The sequence below is a fragment of the Ctenopharyngodon idella genome, chromosome 5, assembly GCF_019924925.1.
Source record: "Ctenopharyngodon idella isolate HZGC_01 chromosome 5, HZGC01, whole genome shotgun sequence".
NCBI classification, from domain to species: domain Eukaryota; kingdom Metazoa; phylum Chordata; class Actinopteri; order Cypriniformes; family Xenocyprididae; genus Ctenopharyngodon; species Ctenopharyngodon idella.
This window is the reverse complement of record NC_067224.1, coordinates 18,997,194-19,016,729: the sequence shown is the minus strand read 5'-3', so window position 1 is coordinate 19,016,729 and position 19,536 is coordinate 18,997,194. Positions and strand designations below refer to the sequence as shown.

At 37.1% G+C, this 19,536-nt stretch overlaps 1 protein-coding gene across 7 annotated transcripts in view; it reads left to right on the top strand.

The window, feature by feature from the left end:
- tmem8b (transmembrane protein 8B) overlaps positions 1 to 19,536 on the top strand; it is a 158,335-nt gene that overhangs the window by 106,058 nt on the left and 32,741 nt on the right. For all 7 annotated transcript variants that reach the window (XM_051895098.1, XM_051895096.1, XM_051895094.1 and 4 more), the window contains one exon: positions 4,438 to 4,817. In XM_051895098.1, coding sequence (XP_051751058.1) covers positions 4,438 to 4,817 — 380 coding nt within the window. The remainder of the gene's footprint in view (positions 1 to 4,437; positions 4,818 to 19,536) is intronic.

Here is a 19,536-nt window from a genome sequence, read left to right as displayed (position 1 = left end):
ATACAAATAGCATATATAAAATTACCCGGAGCAGATCTATACAGGTGGAGCTGGGGAAGGTGGAGGGTTTCAGAGGAACTATGAAAGTGTGCTGCAAACTGCTATAGCAACGCTAACCAACTTTATAAATGTTGAGCAGCAATTTCATTGGCTGCAGATGTGACAGGAACCAATCAGCTTGTGCCATGTTGTTAGCAATGTAAAAGTCATCAGGTTGCATTAAAGGGTTAGTTCACCCAAAAGTGAAAATAATGTCATTTATTACTCACCCTCATGTCGTTCTACACCCGTAAGACCTTCATTCATCTTCGGAACACAAATTAAGATATTTTGATTAAATCCGATGTCTTAGTGAGGCCTGCATAGCCAGCAATGACACTTCCTCTCTCAAGATCCATAAAGGTACTAAAAACATATTTGAAACAGTTCATGTGAGTTCATTGGTTCTATGTTAATATTATAAAGCGACGAGAATACTTTTTGTGCGCCAAAAAACAAAATAACGACTTTTCAACAATATAGTGATAGGCGATTTCAAAACACTGCTTCAGAGCTTTACGAATCGAATCAGTGACTCGGAGCGCCAGAGTCATGTGATTTCAGCAGTTTAGCCGTTTGATAGGAGATCCGAATCACTGATTCGATTCGTAAAGCTTCAAAGCAGTGTTTTGAAATCGCCCATCACTATATTGTTAAACTCGTTATTTTTTTTTTTTGGCGCACAAAAAGTATACTCGTCGCTTTATAATATTAAGGTACAACCACTGAATTCACATGAACTGTTTTAAAGTTCCTTGAGAGAGGAAGTGTCAGGCCTCACTAAGCCATCGGATTTCAACAAAATATCTTAATTTGTGTTCCAAAGATGAACGAAGGTCTTACTGGTGTGGAACGACGTGAGGGTGAGTAATTAATGACAGAATTTTCATTTTTGGGTGAACTAACCCTTTAAGGACCCATCAGCCTGCGCTATCTAGAATTTCATAACAGAGCTCGGTATATTAAAATTTTACCAAAATCAAGCTCAAATGGAGTTACAAGCTGCAAGTTAATAACAACGGCCTTCAGCCGTGACTTATTCACAATACAGCACTAGCCTTGAGTACCTTATTGCTTTTATAAAATGGTTACCACACAATACAAATATTAAAGTCAAAAATATGTATCAATGCAACTTTCATGAAGTAAACTTTCACTAAAAGCCTTCCTTCCACCGGAAAAAAATAGTCCCTGACCAAGAACAGCAACAGAAATTACATTATTACGCCATTAGATGGCAGCAAAGACTGTCTTTATGAGTCTGTCAGTCAGTAGTGAAGACTTTTACATTGAAAAGACTGAATTGTTGTGAACACGGAACAAGACGCAACTGACAAATGCTTTGACTAGCGCTGTCAGTCACGGGAAAACCCCTTAACTGTTAAAAGGACAAGATAATACATTGGACATTTAAACAGATTTTTTATTATGAACATAGGACTGACCTGAAGGAAAATGCTAAATCTGAATGCAGGTAATAAACTCGCTCACCCGATCTCTTTCTCACAATACTCTTATACAGTAAGCTTCAATGAACAATTTCAATTGAGAACAAACAGTTTATGTTGTTAAGAGTGGTTGCTAAGGGTGTTGTGTAATGATACACAGAACCGTTGGGTGAAGCAGTCATAGCCGTGTTTTATCGTGAATAAAACACAGATATTGACCAGGAACTCCGCCCCCTCCACCCCCATCAGAATCAAGGACAGAAACTAACTGTTTTATAAATATATATATAGAATATATATATATTAAAATAGAAAGTTATTTTAAATTGTAATATTTCACAATATTCATGTTTTTATTGTATTTTAGATCAAAGAAATGCAGTGTTGATGAGCATAAGCATTTTAAAAAATCTTACCACCTAACCTTAGTAGTGTTTGTCATTTGTTTGTAGTATTTTTTTTAATGTAAGGCTTACAAAATGTATTCAAGTTGCAGTGTCTCTTAACATCTGTGACGTTTTCTTTTTGTTCCCTTCAGTGGTGAACATGATCATCATTTTCTTGTTAACACATGACATTGTCATCCCATAAATCATCTATAGTTTAATTGGTGTGCAACTTCTGTAAACTAATCTAATGCAAATCCATCACAATCCAAATAGTTTTCAAAATTAGTTTTCCTTAAAACAACATCAGAGAGCACTGGAATGTGTTATTTTCAGAAATATATGCTGTACTAAGAATACAAAGTATACAAAAAAAAATTATATATTTTCATGTGAAACTCTTGCCAGGAAAGTCACTCTGATGTTGTTTTGCACTGATTGGATGTTTGGTTGCTAGGTAACCATCTCTTGACAAAGAAATCACTGACACTTTCCCTTTATATTGTTCCACATGTCCACGTCTATATCTATATAGGCAACATTAAGTTGGAGAGTGAGTCAGGAATTCTAAATGCAGCTCTAACATGTCATTTTCACAGTTTGAGCTGTACGTATACAATGAAGCTTTAGCTACAGGGCCTGTGGCCAAACAGGTGCTGAATAGAGCATATGACACATCCTCATTCTGAACCAGACAGCATGTTCAAGTGCGAGCCCTCAAAGATGTCCTCAACTCTCTAATTGTGATCTTTTGTCCATCATTGCTTTTGTCAGCAAGAATTATAATGACATTTCATGGCAAAATAGATGTAATTACAGAGGAGAAAAAGGGTTGATTTGATCAGATGGCGAGGGCTTATAAACATTGCAGGATTTGCGTACTAATCAAGTCTTGAGCATGCCAGGATTTGTTGAGAGGTTTCTCACAATTTCACCCTCTAAGGACAATATACACATACAAAACCATTCAAAAGTTTGGAGTCTGTACGTTGTTGTTTTTTTTTATATTTTTGAAAAAAGTCTCTTATACTCACCAACGCTGCATTTATTTGATCAAAATACTGTAAAAACATTAATATTGTGAAATATTACAATTTACAAAAAACTTTTTCCTATGATAGCAAAGCTGAATTTACAGCAGCCATTACTCCAGTCCTTCAGATCCTTCAGAAATCATTCTGATATGCTGATCTGGTGTTAGGAAACATTTATTATTATTATCATCAATGTTGAAAACAGTTGTGCTGCTTAATATTTTGGTGGAAACATTCTGCTCTCCTGTGATGTGATGCTACATAAAATATTTGGGTCACCAGAATCCAGGTAGAGCTCTTCAGTGCCTGACATTTAATTACCCTGCCCACCCACAGTAATAATAATAATCTACTTTAGAGCATGGTGAGCTTTCTCATCAGGACGTTTTTTTTGGATTGTGGATTTGTGAATAAAACCTTAATCTAAAGTCATGCCTATTGGAAACATTCTCTCATCGCTGGCTCAAGGATCGGAACTAAAATGAGCCGGAAAGAGAAGTGGGAGGGTAAGAGACGCAAGCGATAACACAGCAAACAGGGCTGTGGGGGGAAAACGACCTGGCATTTTAATAATGAAACCATTTCCACCTGTTTCACTGCATTTTGCAATAATTGTGGGTGCGAAGAGAAATATGACTGTAAGACTCCTGAGTCCTCAGGAGCATAACTGAACGTTCACACCCTGAGGCAATCAGGAAACAGTGAGATGTGTGGAGAATTTCCTTATTGTCCTCATCAGTGCCAATTAGCTATCTCAATTCTGCAGCATTGCTTTGCAAATTTGCATTTAATCAAGATGTGTTCTGTAATCCCGTCTAATTTACAAAGTACCATGTTATGACAAAGCCCGCAATTAAAAGATGTTAAGAACAATCATGACCTCGTTTTCATGTGTTTTGGGACACACTGTTTTTGTGATGCAAAGAATGTGTCACCTTTTGAATGAAGACTTCAAACTCCAAATACAAGGGTTTTGAAGTGTGTGTGTGTGTGTGTGTGTGTGTGTGTGTGTGTGTGTGTGTGTGTGTGTGTGTGTTTGTGTGTATGTGTGTGCGTGTGTGTGTGATTTTAAAGTTGCATAGAGCTGAGAGACCTATAAAAGGAAATATGATGAAACGGGCCGTTCCCTTGGTCGTTCTGTGGTCCTGCTGTATATAAAACACAACACACACCCCACTTAGATCATTTCATACTACATAGACACTTTCAGCAGTCATTTGTCCTCTCATCTTGATGCACACATCTAAGCATATGCATGAAACTGGAAAAAAAAAAAAGTATGTCTCTGCTGAAATGCTAGTTAGATCTAGCACAAAGAGACGGGAATGACAGGAAAATGCTTTTAGCCTCAGAGTAACCTGAGTGGAGAGTTTGAGCTGTCAGCTTCAGTCAAGAGATTCGTCAGAGTTCAAGACATCTTTATTTCATTCTTATTTCATATCTCTCGTAACTAGCTTCACCTTCAAGTTCCTCAGCGGAAAACGTGCGCCGTCCCAATTTTAAACCTCTCCTTTGATCTTTTCTCTGCAGACTGTTCCAAGCCCAGTGTCTCCAAGGGCTCCTCAGCTATGAACATGCCCCAGTCATTTGGCACTGCGATGGGTTTCTCTCTGTCAGAGACCCTGCCTGCTGCCAGCCTGCCTAACGTGCCCCAGAACAGTTCGGATCAAGGATCTCTATTGAACGCTGAAGACAGCATCACTTACTTAGCACCCACGGCCGACACGAATAAATGCTGGCCCATCCGGCCAACGCTGCGAAATGAACTGGACACATTTTCAGTTCATTTTTACATCTTCTTTGGACCCAACATCTCCATCCCTCCTGACCGGGCAGCGATATTTGCCATCAACCTAATGCCGGTGCTGGATAGTGGAGGTGTCCTCAACATGGAGCTAAAACTCAATGTGGTGAGTTGAGATGGTTTAAATCTTCCCAAAGTAGTTCTTGCTATCTAGTACAAAAATTTACAAAATAAAAAGATAAACACTCTAATATATATATATATATATATATATATATATATATATATATATATATATATATATATATATTGGATACATGTATGCCACAAATTGTAATTGTAAAATATCGTCCTTAAGATATTCTTTAAAGGGGTGGTATAATGCCACTTTTACAAGATGTAAAATAAGTCTCTGATGTCCTCAGAGTGTGTTTGTGAAGTTTTAGTATGTGAAGTTTTAGCTCAAAATACCCTACAGATAATTTTTTATAGCATGTTAAATTTGTCACGTTTTGAGGGTGAGCAAAAACGCTCCATTTTTGTGTGTCCCTTTAAATGCAAATGAGCTGCTGCTCTCAAAAGGGGGTGGAGTTTCAGGAGCTCTTGTTAGCACTTAGCAGCGCCTCACATTACCTCATGCAGACTCACTGAAAAGTCAGAAACTGTTCAGCCTTTTATGTTCGAAACGGAGTCGGACAATGATGGAGAGACTCGAAGAAGTGACAACATTTTGAATGCAACAGGACGCTTCTGAATGGTTATTTGTTGAATTTATGTAGCTGATGTGGAGTTAACTATCTTAAAGTCATTGATTAGCATATTCTGTCATAATAATCTATAAATCGCTCCTGTGGGAACTCTTGTAAGATACTTACAGAGCCAGAGAATATATGCCGCATGAAGATAGAACAGGTATAGTTTAATTTAATTACAGTTATAACATCATTTTGTCATCTTGCTTTTATGACATGCTATTGCATTTGTGTTACATACTGTATTGCAATGACACGGCCTCACCCCTTTTGTTGCGTGTTCTTGGGGGCAGGGTTTATGTAAATTCTAGGGTTAATGATGTCACCAACCCAGGAAGAAGCTTGTTGTAGTCCCTACCAGCCGTTTGTTGTAGTCCTTAAACAGAGAATTCTTTAAAAGAATTTTCTCCGTTTGCATTGAACTTTCAGCGCTGTAACTTTGCAGATACTATTTATGCTCAAGCAGCAACATTACACACTAACTAAAGTTAAAAAAGTGAAATCGCAATAAACCACCCCTTTAAAGCTGGAAACACAAAGCGGTGTTAGACTCTTATATGCTGTAGCTATTAGCTAACATTTTACATTTACACATTTGGCAGATGATTTTATCCAAAGCAACTTACATTGCATTTAATTAGTTCATGCATTCAATGGGAATCGAAACCATAACCTTGGCATTGCTAGCACCATTTGAGCTACAGGAATACTGTGCATACACTCTTTTACATTCTTACTTTGTTCATTTTTTTTACCTGGATATAAACTTTCTAAGAGCATTATTATTTTTATTTTCCCTTCTGAAATGTTTACTTCATGTTAGAATGGATTACTTTGTTCCAGCCACCATGATTTTTGGCAGAGCGAATGCATTCCTAATCTGTAATACCCTTTAATCTGTGAGCGTATTACACATACTAGCCTAAAATCCATCAAAAAAGCATGATAGCTCCACTCAAAATGGCAGAATAGCAGAGCTTTTGCTTTATTTATTATTTATTGTCCTAAATCTTTCTTTTTCATTAACATAATTTCTACCATTATAACTAACATCATACTGAAACATCTCAGTAAGCTTCAATTGTAGAAAATTGTGGGACTTTCAGCTTAAGCAATTTCAGTACCATAAATAATACTATGTATCCTTGCCTCTATTCTGTGAATTCTGAGATGTTCTTCATTCTGAGATGTTCTTCCATCTGCTGGAAAGATCAGATGGTCGGTGAAATACCCACTGGGACTGGGTACCTAAATACCTTTGATAGAGTCACCCAGGCACTTCTAAGGTGTTTGAAGGATTATGAATAATTCATATCTTTACATTTCCGAGTCCATATGGCATTTAACTGACTCGAGGTTAAGACTCAGAAGCTCTTCAGCTAAATTCTTGTGGGTGGTAGAGACTCATTTCACCGTAGCCTGATTAATATCAAATGTTAGCAAGTGTCAGCCTGTTCTCACAGCATGAGAGGTGTAAAACTAAAAGGGGGTTGGCTGCAAATGTCACCATGCTTTTTTGTCATCTCAGGTGCTTGGTGAAAAGTTTTGGCTTCTAGTTGTTGTGCATTTGCCTCCATTTGTGTATCACCAAAAACTCCTTATAAGTTTCTATGCCAAGTCCACACTTCTAAACAAACAGAAGACAAACATGGACCTATTCATTAGTTGATATGTCATGCCTCCAGTGAAACATTAAAGTGCGTTGAAGGCCACAGCTCTCTCAACAGCCTCCATCTCTCTCAGATTTTATTGCTGCATTTAATGGATGTTTCCTTGAATGGCACTGAACAGGAAAAGGAGAGAAGAATGAGCTCTCAGGTGGCAAAGGTTACTTTAAAAAGCCACATATGAGGCTTTCAGCAGCTGAAAAGTGTTATGTTTGGCAGTGAGAGTGAATGCTGTGAGATGGCTGAGCGGTTATGACTGTATTGCCGAGGAGGGAGGGGATGATAGCTGGTGATGAAACTTGGTAACAGGTTTCTTGACAGCTTAAATGTCTGCGACTGCATTGGTGTGAAGAGTCATCACATAATGGCCCCATTTCTATTTCCCAGAGTAGGTGATTCTGATAAAAAATTCAGTCTCTGAGAGCATAATACGTGGCATATACTTTGACTTGTTCAAAATTCAAGTTCAAAAACTAAACAAAGGCTTATGTTGTATATCTTTACTCTCTTAAAGTAATATTCTGGGTTCAATACAAGTTAAGCTCTGTTGACCTCTGTTGAGCATTTGTTCATTACTACAAAAACATGTATCTTATGCTCACCAAGGCTGGATTTATAGAGTAAAAACCTAAATATTATTGAAATATTACTACAATTTGAGATGTGTTTTCTATTTTCCTATATTTTAAAATGTAATTTATTCCTGTGATGTCAAAGCTGGGGGGTATTCCAGAAACAAAGGTTAACTTACCGTCACATATACCCTGAACTCTCGGTTGATTTACCCAAACCTTGCTTACTCAAGGTATGCTGGTTCCAAAAAACATGTCTGGGAGTAAGTTCAGCCAACCCAGAGTATGTTCCCGGTTAACACACAAGACATTCTCAACAGAGCGACGAATCGATGATTCACCATGGGAACAGACAGAAAAACGTACTTCTTCTTGTCACACTTGTGTTCAGACAGGAAGACGAAGACAGATGGATCAAGTTCAAAACACTCCAAGTTTAATAATTATACTCCAAGCAGGCAGACAGGCACAGGTTAACACAACGCAACGGTGATCGGACAGGGAATGAAGGCAAGGGTACAACTTAAGTAGTAAACACAGACGAGATGATAAATAGAACACAGCTGGTACAAATGAACTAATAATGATCGTAACCAAAGACACGTGACAAATGAAAACAAGGTCCTTGAAAATAGAAACTAACAGAACATAACATGACACTTCTTTTGTTTAATGGCGATTTACATAACCTACTTAGTGCACATCGGCACCTATTTGGTGGTTGTGCAATCGTTTTATTTAATAAGTAATCTTTTTTCACTGAGAATAAGAATTATATTGTTTGATGCTAATTATTTAATAAGATATCACATGTATTTTATTATAGAAAGTATAGCATAGAAAACATGCTGTTATAAAAAGAAAAAAAAGCAGATCCATGTGTGTGATGACAATAAAATACATATATTAGAATTGAATAAACATTTAAACATTACTGCTTTATAATAGTGCTTTATAATATAGTATAATATAATATTGTATATATAACTAACTATATAACAAATTTAGTTACATTAGTATAACTATATTAATTATATACCACACATCTGAATACCTCTTAAGCAAACTAACCCTGGAACATAACCTTCCTTGGAGCAGGTTATGTTCAGAGAGTAAGTTGCTATGGCTACTTACATACCCTGAAAGTTACCTTCGTTTTTGAAACCGAAAGTTGAGGTTATCCACTTACTTACTCTTAAACATACCCAGGTATGTCACATAACATGCTTTCTGGAATACCCCCTTGAAGCTTTTCAGCAGCCATTACTCCAGTCTTCAGTGTCATATAATCCTTCAGAAATCATTCTAATATGTTGATTTGTGTCAGGCTTGTGGCTGTGAATCACACGACGAAGGAGTAGAGAAACAAAATAGTCTTTATTATAATCCACTAACTAAAACACAAGAGATCAATGAAGAATAATGTAACACAACCATTTAACATAGATGAGACCGGACTATGGAACACTGGAAACTGAGGGATAAAATGCACTGGGGATGATTGACTGAAACAGAAAAGGTGTTAACTAACTAGGAACCATGGAAACTAACCAGCAAATCAGAATATTCCTTTAACTTTCAGGTCAGGAACTTTACATCAGACAAAGTTCAGTCTATTGTTGATTGTTAAGTCCAGTTAACTAAAAATAATAATAATAATAAAAAGTAGTGAGCTGCTCATTAAGTTTATCTTGACTTTAACTGCTCCACCATCTCAACTAAAATAGATTATGGAGAAGAAGATTCAATTTATCCAGTCAGCACTTTGGTAGGTAGATGAAGATTGGTGGTAATTTTGACTTTTACTGGTCGGCCAGGGTATTTTAAAGTGGTATATTACAGACTAGCCCCAAGAGTGGGTGCCGTGGTCGTAAAGTAAATGATTTCCGTTTTCTAGCCATATGCTGCCATCAGGGAAATATATTGATAAGACGGCTAGATGATGGATGTCTGCTCCATTGATGTAACTCAGGTTTATGAGCACCAGGCTTAATAGGAGCCATTCCTGTTTCTACCGGCAGGCTCCTGGCCTCTCCAGGACTCGGGGCAAGTCATCAGAAAGTTGGACAGAGCAGACAATGGGAAAGTGAATTGTAGCACAAAGTATATTATGGAGGAGAAGTTCCCGACTGAGTTTTCCTAGAATCTTCTAAAACAGAACTCAATAGGGGGGAAATAACTTCACTGCACTGTCAGAAAGGCACACAAGATGTAAACGTCCTCAGGTTTGCATTATTTCTCTTGGTTTGTTAGAAAGGGTCCATCCGATCAGTTCTCGATTCACCTCAATGCCCTTCAGCTTCTGAGTTTCCACTCCCGACTACATCATTAAGAAAAAAACATGCACTCACCACGACACATAACTGAAAGGGAAGAACGAAACAAGAATGCTTCATGAGTCACCACATGTGGGATTTAAACTAACAGCCTCCTGACCTCCAGCACAGATCTTTAACAACCTCATCACACTGCCCAAAGAGACATAGCACACTGAGTCAGCATAGCCCAGTATAGCTGCTGCTGTGACAGCATAGTTTTGTATACAAAAAAATATATTCAATTATATTTCATCATAGTGGTCTTAATGTCATGAGCCAAATTTGGTGAGGATTTCTAAGAGTAGCTCCAAGACTATGCTAAGAACATGGAGCGTAGGAGCTCTGTAACAGTTCATTTTAATAGGACAAAGAATTGTCGCAATATATTGGCTAAAATTTTTTAAATGGGGTATTGTTGGAATTCTCATAACCCAAAACACATACAATGTCTTTTGAGATAGATAACCCTGGGTTAACAATGAATTCTGAGTATTCATAAGCTGGCATTTCACACTGTATATTTCTATCCCCACTTCTAAACTAAAAGCAGAATTAAAAGTGGAATTTATAATGCAGATACCCTGAGGTTAAGTACAGTGTGAAAGCCTTCAAGAGACCAAAACAATGATTTTTAATTAAAAAATGTGGGAACTGTAAAAGCATATCTGTCATTTTTTAAAATGTCTTTTTACCATTAGGTACAAAATAGCACAGGTCAGATACCTTCTGGATATGGTAGACCATGGTAGTGCAAGGGCAGACCAAATCATTGCTGAGATACATGTGCAACATGGTTTAAATTCTGATCTTTATGAGTTTTAGTTAAATTTGGACAGTTTACAGTTTATATATATATATACTTTAAGGTGTTCATTAAAATAATGAAAAGGGAAATCAGAAAGGGGGGGGTTGAAACTGAGGCACTACAGGGTTACAGTAACAGTGGAATACCCTAAATTTGCTCTGGAGATCATTCAGGACCACTCCAGTGAACCAAATATCACAACAGCTCTCTAAACAGTTCCAGTGGCTCCCATTGGGCAGGAGAACAATAATAAGAGTGCTAGCGAATACAATAGATGTCATAGCAGCTTTGGTGCTCGACCCCTAATGATGAAATAATGGTTTGTCCTCATGTCAGGATCCACTGCAGAGTGGCAGCTTTGAAAAAAATCTCAAAAATAGGAATTGTCTTTTAATGAAATGAGAGTGACAATTACTCAGGGGACCGAAGAAATCTGCAGAAGCACAAGTTGCATTACAGGCTCATTTGATGAAATGTCTCAATTTTAAAAACTGATATAATAGCACTGATGCCCTGTACTGCCAAGATAATGATTTTAGATATGATGTGCCTGAAGGCACTGCATGGAGATTTCCCTAGTCGCAGTGTGTCTGCTGATGGTATGGCAAGCCTCTAGCCAATAAGATGTTAAATATATGGTCACTCAATTGCTATTTGTATCACATGCTACATTCAGACTTTAATTTCATGAATAGACTCAAATTCTTACACCAGCAAGATCTATTAGAACTGTTATTAGATTTCCATATGATAAACAGGAATATGATGAAACAAGACAGTGCTGTTATTAAGTGGTATTTATATATCTTCGATTAATGATATCACTTAGGCTGAAACTTGTCATTTTTATTACGAATGTCATCGCATTTGATCACATTGATAGAGAGGGAGTTTTCTAGCCTACTTTCTCTTTTCATGTTTCTAACATTAAAACTATACCGTTCAAGCGTTTGGGGTCAGTAAGAAGTTTCTTGTGCTCACCGAGCCTTCATTTACATGATCAAAAATACAGTTAAAATGACCATTTTCTATATTAATATATTTTAAAATTGAATTTATATGATGGCAAATCTGTTCAGCAGTCACCAGTCTTTCAGATCCTTCAGAAATCAATCTAATATGCTGATTTGGAGCTCAAGAAACAATTATTATTATTATTATTATTATTATTATTATCAATGTTGAAAACAGTTGTGCTGCTTAATATTTTTTGTGGAAACGGTGATACGTTTTTTTTTTGTTTTTTTTCCAGGATTCTTTGATAAGTAGAAAGAAAGAATAAAAAAAACATATAATTGCAAAGGATTTTTTTGTAACAATGTGAAAGTCTGTCACTTTTGATCAATTATACTGACTTACTGCCCCCATATGTTTGAATGGTAGTGTATATACAATAGCATAAGCATAAAAATAGTTTAATTACCCTCTCTCTGAATTTTTAGACCTGCTTAATTGTAAATGGCTTAACCCGCTGCTTTGGCAGCTTCTCTGACATACACATGCACACAGAGTCCCTTCAGCTCACGAGTTTGTCCTCAAGCAGACATATACGCCTGACAGAAAGCCAAGAGGGGAGAGTTGAGCCAGGTTGTTGAGCTAATGAGCTGCAGTACAGGCCAGAGGATGGGAAAAATGTGTGTGTGCATGCGTGTGTGTGTGTTTGAGTGTGTGTTTGTTGTGTTTGAGGAAGCCTACCCTTCATGAAGGTGAGTCTGTGTATCTGTGTGACAGGGGCAGTGCCTCCTCAAAAATTAGATGAGAAAATAATCCATATTACAAAAATAAAACAAATATTACAAAATGTGACATTAAATAGTGTATTGTTTTTCTACAGTAACAATGTCCAACAGCTACACCAGCAAGGAAAAGTAAAGTGGGAGTCCACACCCCTTCTGCCTCCCTTGAGCCCATTGAGTTTTAACAGACCCCTTAAAGCGTGCTGTGGGTTTGATGGAGGGTAATTGGGGGAAAGTCACATGAGAGGAGGTAACATCTCCATTACGCTGTGATTAAATATGATTGGATATGATTGGTTCATGCGATAAATCCCGCCTCATGTTTTCGTGCGCATGCGCGAATTGGCCTGAATGAACAAAATGTCGCTGGTAATAGGAAGAATTATTAAAAAGTAAGTAAACAGCTCGGCCACTTACTGTAGACATCGCCTCTTTATGTCATGTCAAAATCAAACTTGAAATGGCCTGAAACCATGATAAATGTGAGGGTTTTTTTGTGAGTAATCAGCTTGGGGAAATTAAAGTTGCATCTTCGTGTCTGTGACCAGTGTTTACCAAGCTTGATGACTGATGAAAATAAGATGACTATTAAAAAGAACAGCTAAACATCAGTTCACAAATAAAATATATTGTTTAAATTGTTACTGCTTTTAGTTCAATCATGACGACTCTCCTTTTAGCATGGTAATGGATGTGGCAGTGTTAATGTATCTGGTCTTGGCTGAATAGATCTGCTACGTTCCTGCTGAATTGCTGCTGCTGCAGAGCAAGTACAGGAACTTGCTACTGCCAATACAAACTGCAATACACTGCTGCGAGTAAGACATAGTGCTGCTGCACAAATAGCATATATCAATAACCCATAGCAGATCTATACAGGTTTAGCTGGGAAAGGTGGAGGGATTTAGAGGAACACTGAAGTGCATTGCAAACTGCTATAGTGAATGTAACAAGCCATTTAAATGTGTGAGCAACAAGCTCATTGGTTGCAGAGTGACATTGACTAATCAGCTTGTGCCAAGTAGTTAATGCTGTAATTATCATCAGCTTGCTTTAACGACCCATCAGCCTGCGCCATCTAGAGTTTTATGACTGAACTATGTATTTATTATTTTGAAATAAATGTAAAAAATAAAAATTATTATTATTATATACATAGTATAGTTAATGAATGCAAAATAGAATTGTATTTGGTTTCTCTTTTTTATGTAATGTTTATTTAACCAGGAAAATGTGACAACATTAAGTGTAACTGGGACGTTAATTTAAATTTGATTTATAAAAAAACAAAAACAAAACAACTGTGGGGACCTTTGCCTCCTCATTTCAGAACACCACTGCACGCCATTGCTGCGTGTGTGTGTGTGTGTTGTTCCCCTCTCCGGCTGCTCTGAGTGGCTCTCATGGACAGTTTGAGGTCAAGTCAGACTCAGGCCTGCCGTCAGGTTTTAAGTGATTTCTGCAGGAACCAAGTGCTCGTTGCTCCCGAGGTAATTACGTCCTTCAAGTCAGAAGGCAGCTAGTGAATGTACCAGGTCCCTCAGAAGACATTTTTAAAAAAAAAAGGTTGATGGGCAAAAAATGTCAGCCTCAGGAGGACAAACAAAATAACATATTTGTAATTAGTAGGCAGGGTTAAAATATTGCAGAAATATTTCAAAATAAACAGAATTAGATAGAATTTAAGTATTCTCTATAGGAAATATCATTTGCTGCTAGACATGAAGATAATGTTGCAAATCACACTTTGAAGATAATTGTAACTTGTATATGGCAACCAATATGTAAACAGATTAAGTAGGAGTTATTGTATGTTGTGTAATTACACACAATACGGACTGTTCTTTTGAAGGTTGTACTGTATGTTTGTGCTCATTTAGGAGACGCTCACTCAAATGTAATGTTATTTATTTATTTATGCATAAGGACTGTTGTAGGGTTTCATATTTCTTGTATAATAATAATGTTAATAATAATAATTATAAAAAGAAGAACAATAACAACATTAATATTATTAGTATTATTATTATTATTATAAATAATTTATCATCCCTCTATTTTCCCTCTATTCTGAATAGGTTATTATATTAGGCCTATGCAATGTTATCGAGTGACATGCGCAGAGTAAAGTATTGCTGCAAAGTTAGGACGCTTAAAGTTCAATGCAAAGGGAGATATTTTCTTTTGAAGAAATTGCGTTTTAAGGACTACAACAAACGGCTGGTAGGGACTACAACGAGCTTCTTCCCGGGTTAGTGACATCATTAACCATAAAATTTACATAAATCCTCCACCCGAGAACATGCAACAAAGGGGTGAGGCCATTATTGCAATACAGTACGCAACACAAATGCAATAGCATGTCATAAAAGCAAGATGACAACATAAGTTATAACCATAATTAAACTAAACTATACCTGTTCTATCTTCATGCAGCATATATTCTCTGGCTCTGTAAGCATCTTACAACAGTTCCCACGAGAGCGATTTATAGATTATCAAGACAGAATATGCTAATCAATGACTTTAAGATGGTTAACTCCACATCAGCTACATAAATTCATCAAATAACCATTCAGAAACGTCCTGTTGCATTCTACATGTTGTCACTTCTTCTTGAGTCTCTCCATCATTGACCGACTCCGATTTGAACATTAAAGACTGAACAGTTTGACATTTTCAGTGAGTCTACATGAGATAATCGCCGCTGCTAACACTGTGTGCTAACATGAGCTCTTGAACACCCTCTTCTTGGGAGCAGCTGCTCATTTGCATTTAAAGGGACACACAAAAATGGAGTGTTTTTGCTCACCCTCAAAAAGTGACAAATTTAACATGCTATGAAAAATTATCTGTGGGGTATTTTGAGCTAAAACTTCACATACTAAAACTTCACATACACACTCTGAGGACATCAGAGACTTATTTTACATCTTGTAAAAGTGGCATTATATGACCCCTTTAAAAGTCTTTTTTTTTTTCTTTTTTTTTTACCAACACTTTTTTATTCTTGAATATAGTGTAGTAGCTTTGCAATAATAAATATGCATTAGTAGTTTCTGTCCATTTTCCCCAATAAACTGCAAAAGTAAGTAGAAACTTTCCAAGTTCAAGTAATGGGTTACGAGTGGTCAGATGCTCTTTTTAATTTACAAAAATTTTCACTCACTGCTTAGATAACAACGCTTTTGGAATACTTGCTATAGACATTAAGTACTTATGTGCGACTAATGTCTTATAGTGCTTTGGGAACCCAGCCTGATTCTAATGGCACTGCAGTTAAAAGACTTTGCAGTTAAAAGACTTTTTTTCCCTTTTATACTCCATTGACTGAAGATGAAAAGTTTAAAAAAGTTCAGAGTACTGTCACATGAAAAGATTTGAAACAGATCTAAATAACTGGACCCCATCAGCTTTAGAGGAGAGCAGAGACACAGAGTGTTTTTTTTAATCTGATTTACCTCGATTTTCCTCCCATCTGGGTGTCATTCTTCTTTCCTTGTTCTTCAACGTATTAAGATCTCTGTGCTTCCTTCAATTATATGTAATTCAGCCATTTTACTCTGACAACATGTAATTGCTTTCAGTTTGAATCAGTAAAATAAAATGTGTTACTTAATTTTATATTTATATTGATGGTTAAGTTTATCACAAGAATTATCACAAGAGCAATGTGCTGATATTTGGGAAAACAACATGATTGTTTGTGTGATACTTTCTCTATACAGAAGTTCAATAAATAAGAATTTAAATATTGAGTAACTTACATTTTAGATACAATATTCCTAGTTACTTTTGTTAGATTGGATGGAATCCCCATAAACATCAAATCCAGCCCAAGTCGCTGGATCTTGTTTTGTCTGGTGTGCAAACCAGCAAAACCTGTCAACAGAAAGTCTTGTCTGATAACTCAAGACTCAATTAACAGCCTTATATCAGCCTGAGAGTTTGACTTAGAAAGCCAGAGAAGAGCAGAAGCAGGAGACGAAGTGATGATAATAAAAATAGCTGAATGATCTTAGTTGCGTATGTTTCAATGCTTAGATTTTGTCTGGATGTTACAATACTCAATTCTCTGACTTCATCTGACTAGTACAATTCCAACAAGTGTTACTATACCAAGGGAAAAACAATGGAAAAATATAGCTGCAAGCAGCGATGGCGGGCCCAAGCCTGGTGGCTTCAGGGCAACTGTGCACGGCGGGCAATAGGCATTTAAAACAGTTAAACATAAAAGGACTATTTCAAAGTCATTTGAATACACCACATTTACTGCAGCAGTTGGTGCCCATATGATCACACACACACACACACACACACACACAGAGAGAGAGAGAGAGAGAGAGAGAGAGAGAGACTGAGGGGGTAGGGGGGTAGGACAGAGAGAGAGAGAGTGTGAAAAATCCACATTCAAATCAAAATAACTGACTTCCTGTTGGTCGGAGCTAATGACTGTAAAATGGAAAGTTTTCCGGCTTAATGAGAACAATATGTGTACCATGGTGTACCAGGTGACTGTTGGTAAAAATAACCCCCCCACTTTTGTCAAAAGGTGGCGCTACTGAGCCCCTCCACCACGCCCGTTTCTAAGGCTTTGTCCATGTCTGTTGGTTGACAACATTGATGTGTGTCGAGTTTCATCCAATATGAAGCATGTTAAGAGCCTCAAAAACACTCAAGAATATTATTAAAGTTTGACATGTTGCCATGGCAACAATATTTAAGATATCACAAATACATTCACAGGTCTACATCTGCCATGTTTTGACATTATTGTGATGAAGTTTGAAGCAAATTGGGTTAAAAAAAAAGAGAGTGATCTCTAAGCATTTTGAAAGTGACAGACTTCCTGCTGCCAGTTGGTGGCACTATAACTTTGACTCACAATAGTCACATCCATGTGTTCGGACTCCTACAACCAACACACAGCTGAAGTTTCATAAAAATCAGTCAATGTATGCATAAGTTATAACACACTTCCTGATTCCCTTTTCTCGCCATAAATTTGTTGCCTCGCCACGGCCAAACCGTTCGAGATATCAAAAATCTGCTGGCAATTTTACATCCTCAATGTCTTGACTTCATGCTGACCGAGTTTGGTGGTGATCGGATTAATCGCCTAGGAGGAGTATATCAAATTCCAGAGCATGCGTTTTTCAAATAACCCGTAATAGCCAGGGTGGCGTATAACTTAGAGCACAAAAGTTATTAGGCCCGATGAGGTCTATATGTGTACCGAGTTTCATACTAATACGTGCAAGCGTGTTTGATATATGGACCAAGTTTTCAGACTTCTTTCAAAGGGGGGCGCTGTCGAGCCCCCCTGCCACGTCCGGGTACCAGCTTCTGCGGCGTCCTAATGGCCGCAGATTAAATTACTGCTTCACTGCTTTATCGTCCTGTGATGATAAAAACCTTGAAATGGAGACATTCTTTTATCTCCTACTCATGAAGACAAGCATCCCTTCACAATCATAAGATTAAACAACAATAGCAAGGATTGCAAGAGCAAGGAAATATGTAAAATAAGTAATATAAAATGACATAGATAAAATGATTAAATGATAAATTATGTAAATCAAATAATAATATAAATGATAACTCAAATGACAACTACAGTATATAAATGACTATTGATTATAAATGATTATGAAATTAAATATAAAAACAAAGAAAATGAAACAACACCAATGTATGGTTGCTTTCTTAAAGTAAAACACTTAGATCCTTCACTTTGATGTTTTTTTTTCTCTGCCAACGAAAATAGTCCCAAACAAAGTCATCATAGCTGTTGCACGTTTACAAGCAAAAAGCAGTAGTTGTGTTTCATTACTCAATGAATCAGCATTTTTGAACGAATCAGTGTGTATGATTTAGTGAGTCACTCATAAGGATGTGTTCCATTTCTAATTTTTGAGCAAATCTGTTGAATTGATGACTCGTTCATACAGACAATCACTTTTTTTACTTCACAATTTTCAAAATGTCATATCTTGATCTACTGATAAAACGACTTTTCTTTGGTGATGTATGCCAGACTTCTCCAATCAGCCCGCTTAAAACCCCACGATTTCTTACAGTCGACTGCAAACTGGCCTTCAGATCTGCTTCCATCTAATCCACAATCGATGAACTGAAACTGAAAGTTTCCGTCCTACTGTTCTTTTCTTTTTCATTAGTCCATTTCACTAATGGAAATGTGTATGTAACAATACGGAAGAAATGATCTGTTGCTACTTCCATTTCATCACAACTTTAATAGTAGTCAGGTAGCTTCTTGGTAAAGATAAACAGAAAGTTAAGTTGTCTTTCATTGCTCCCTTTGCCAAGTATGTTTCCAAACAGCCACAAACATTACACTGAACAACACTAGTCCATTGTATCCTAGTTATTGGCGGAATATTCATTCTTAACAGCAAATGCTGCTCATCATTGCTTCTCCTTCCGTTACAATCAATTCTTTTCACTCATCAGGTGTTGCCCTGTCTAATGAATGCCAATACTGCGGTAGATGTGGCTTTTACATTTGACAGCACATCTGTCAACCATCTTGTGGTCAGTACAGTTTTGAAATGCATGAAGGAAACTTTTGTGGGCTGTTAATTTTTAAACCGTCTTGAATGACAGCCAAGAGCTGCCCTGAGTGAACCCAGCTGGTCATCCGTCATTGTTAAAACTTACATCACTGATTAGGGTCTGGTCTGAGGCCAGCTCAACACAGGTGCTTGGCACAGCATTGACATTAAAGCACTCAACGCTGAATATCGAGCAAAAGAGAAGCCAGGAAATTTCATTTGCTGTTGTACTCATTACTAAAAACACTGGCTCGAAAAAAGCCTGTGTTTGAGACGCTGTTGGTTCATTTAGATGACATGGTTGCAGACATTCATATGTCACAGACAGTGGCTCTTGTTTTTCATTGTCTATTGTGTAAAGCTGTCAGGCCTTATGCAGGAAGAAACAATGCCATAGATTTGCAATGATGGATGACTAAAGCTTGCTAGATATTATGAATGTGAATAGTATAGAATTTCT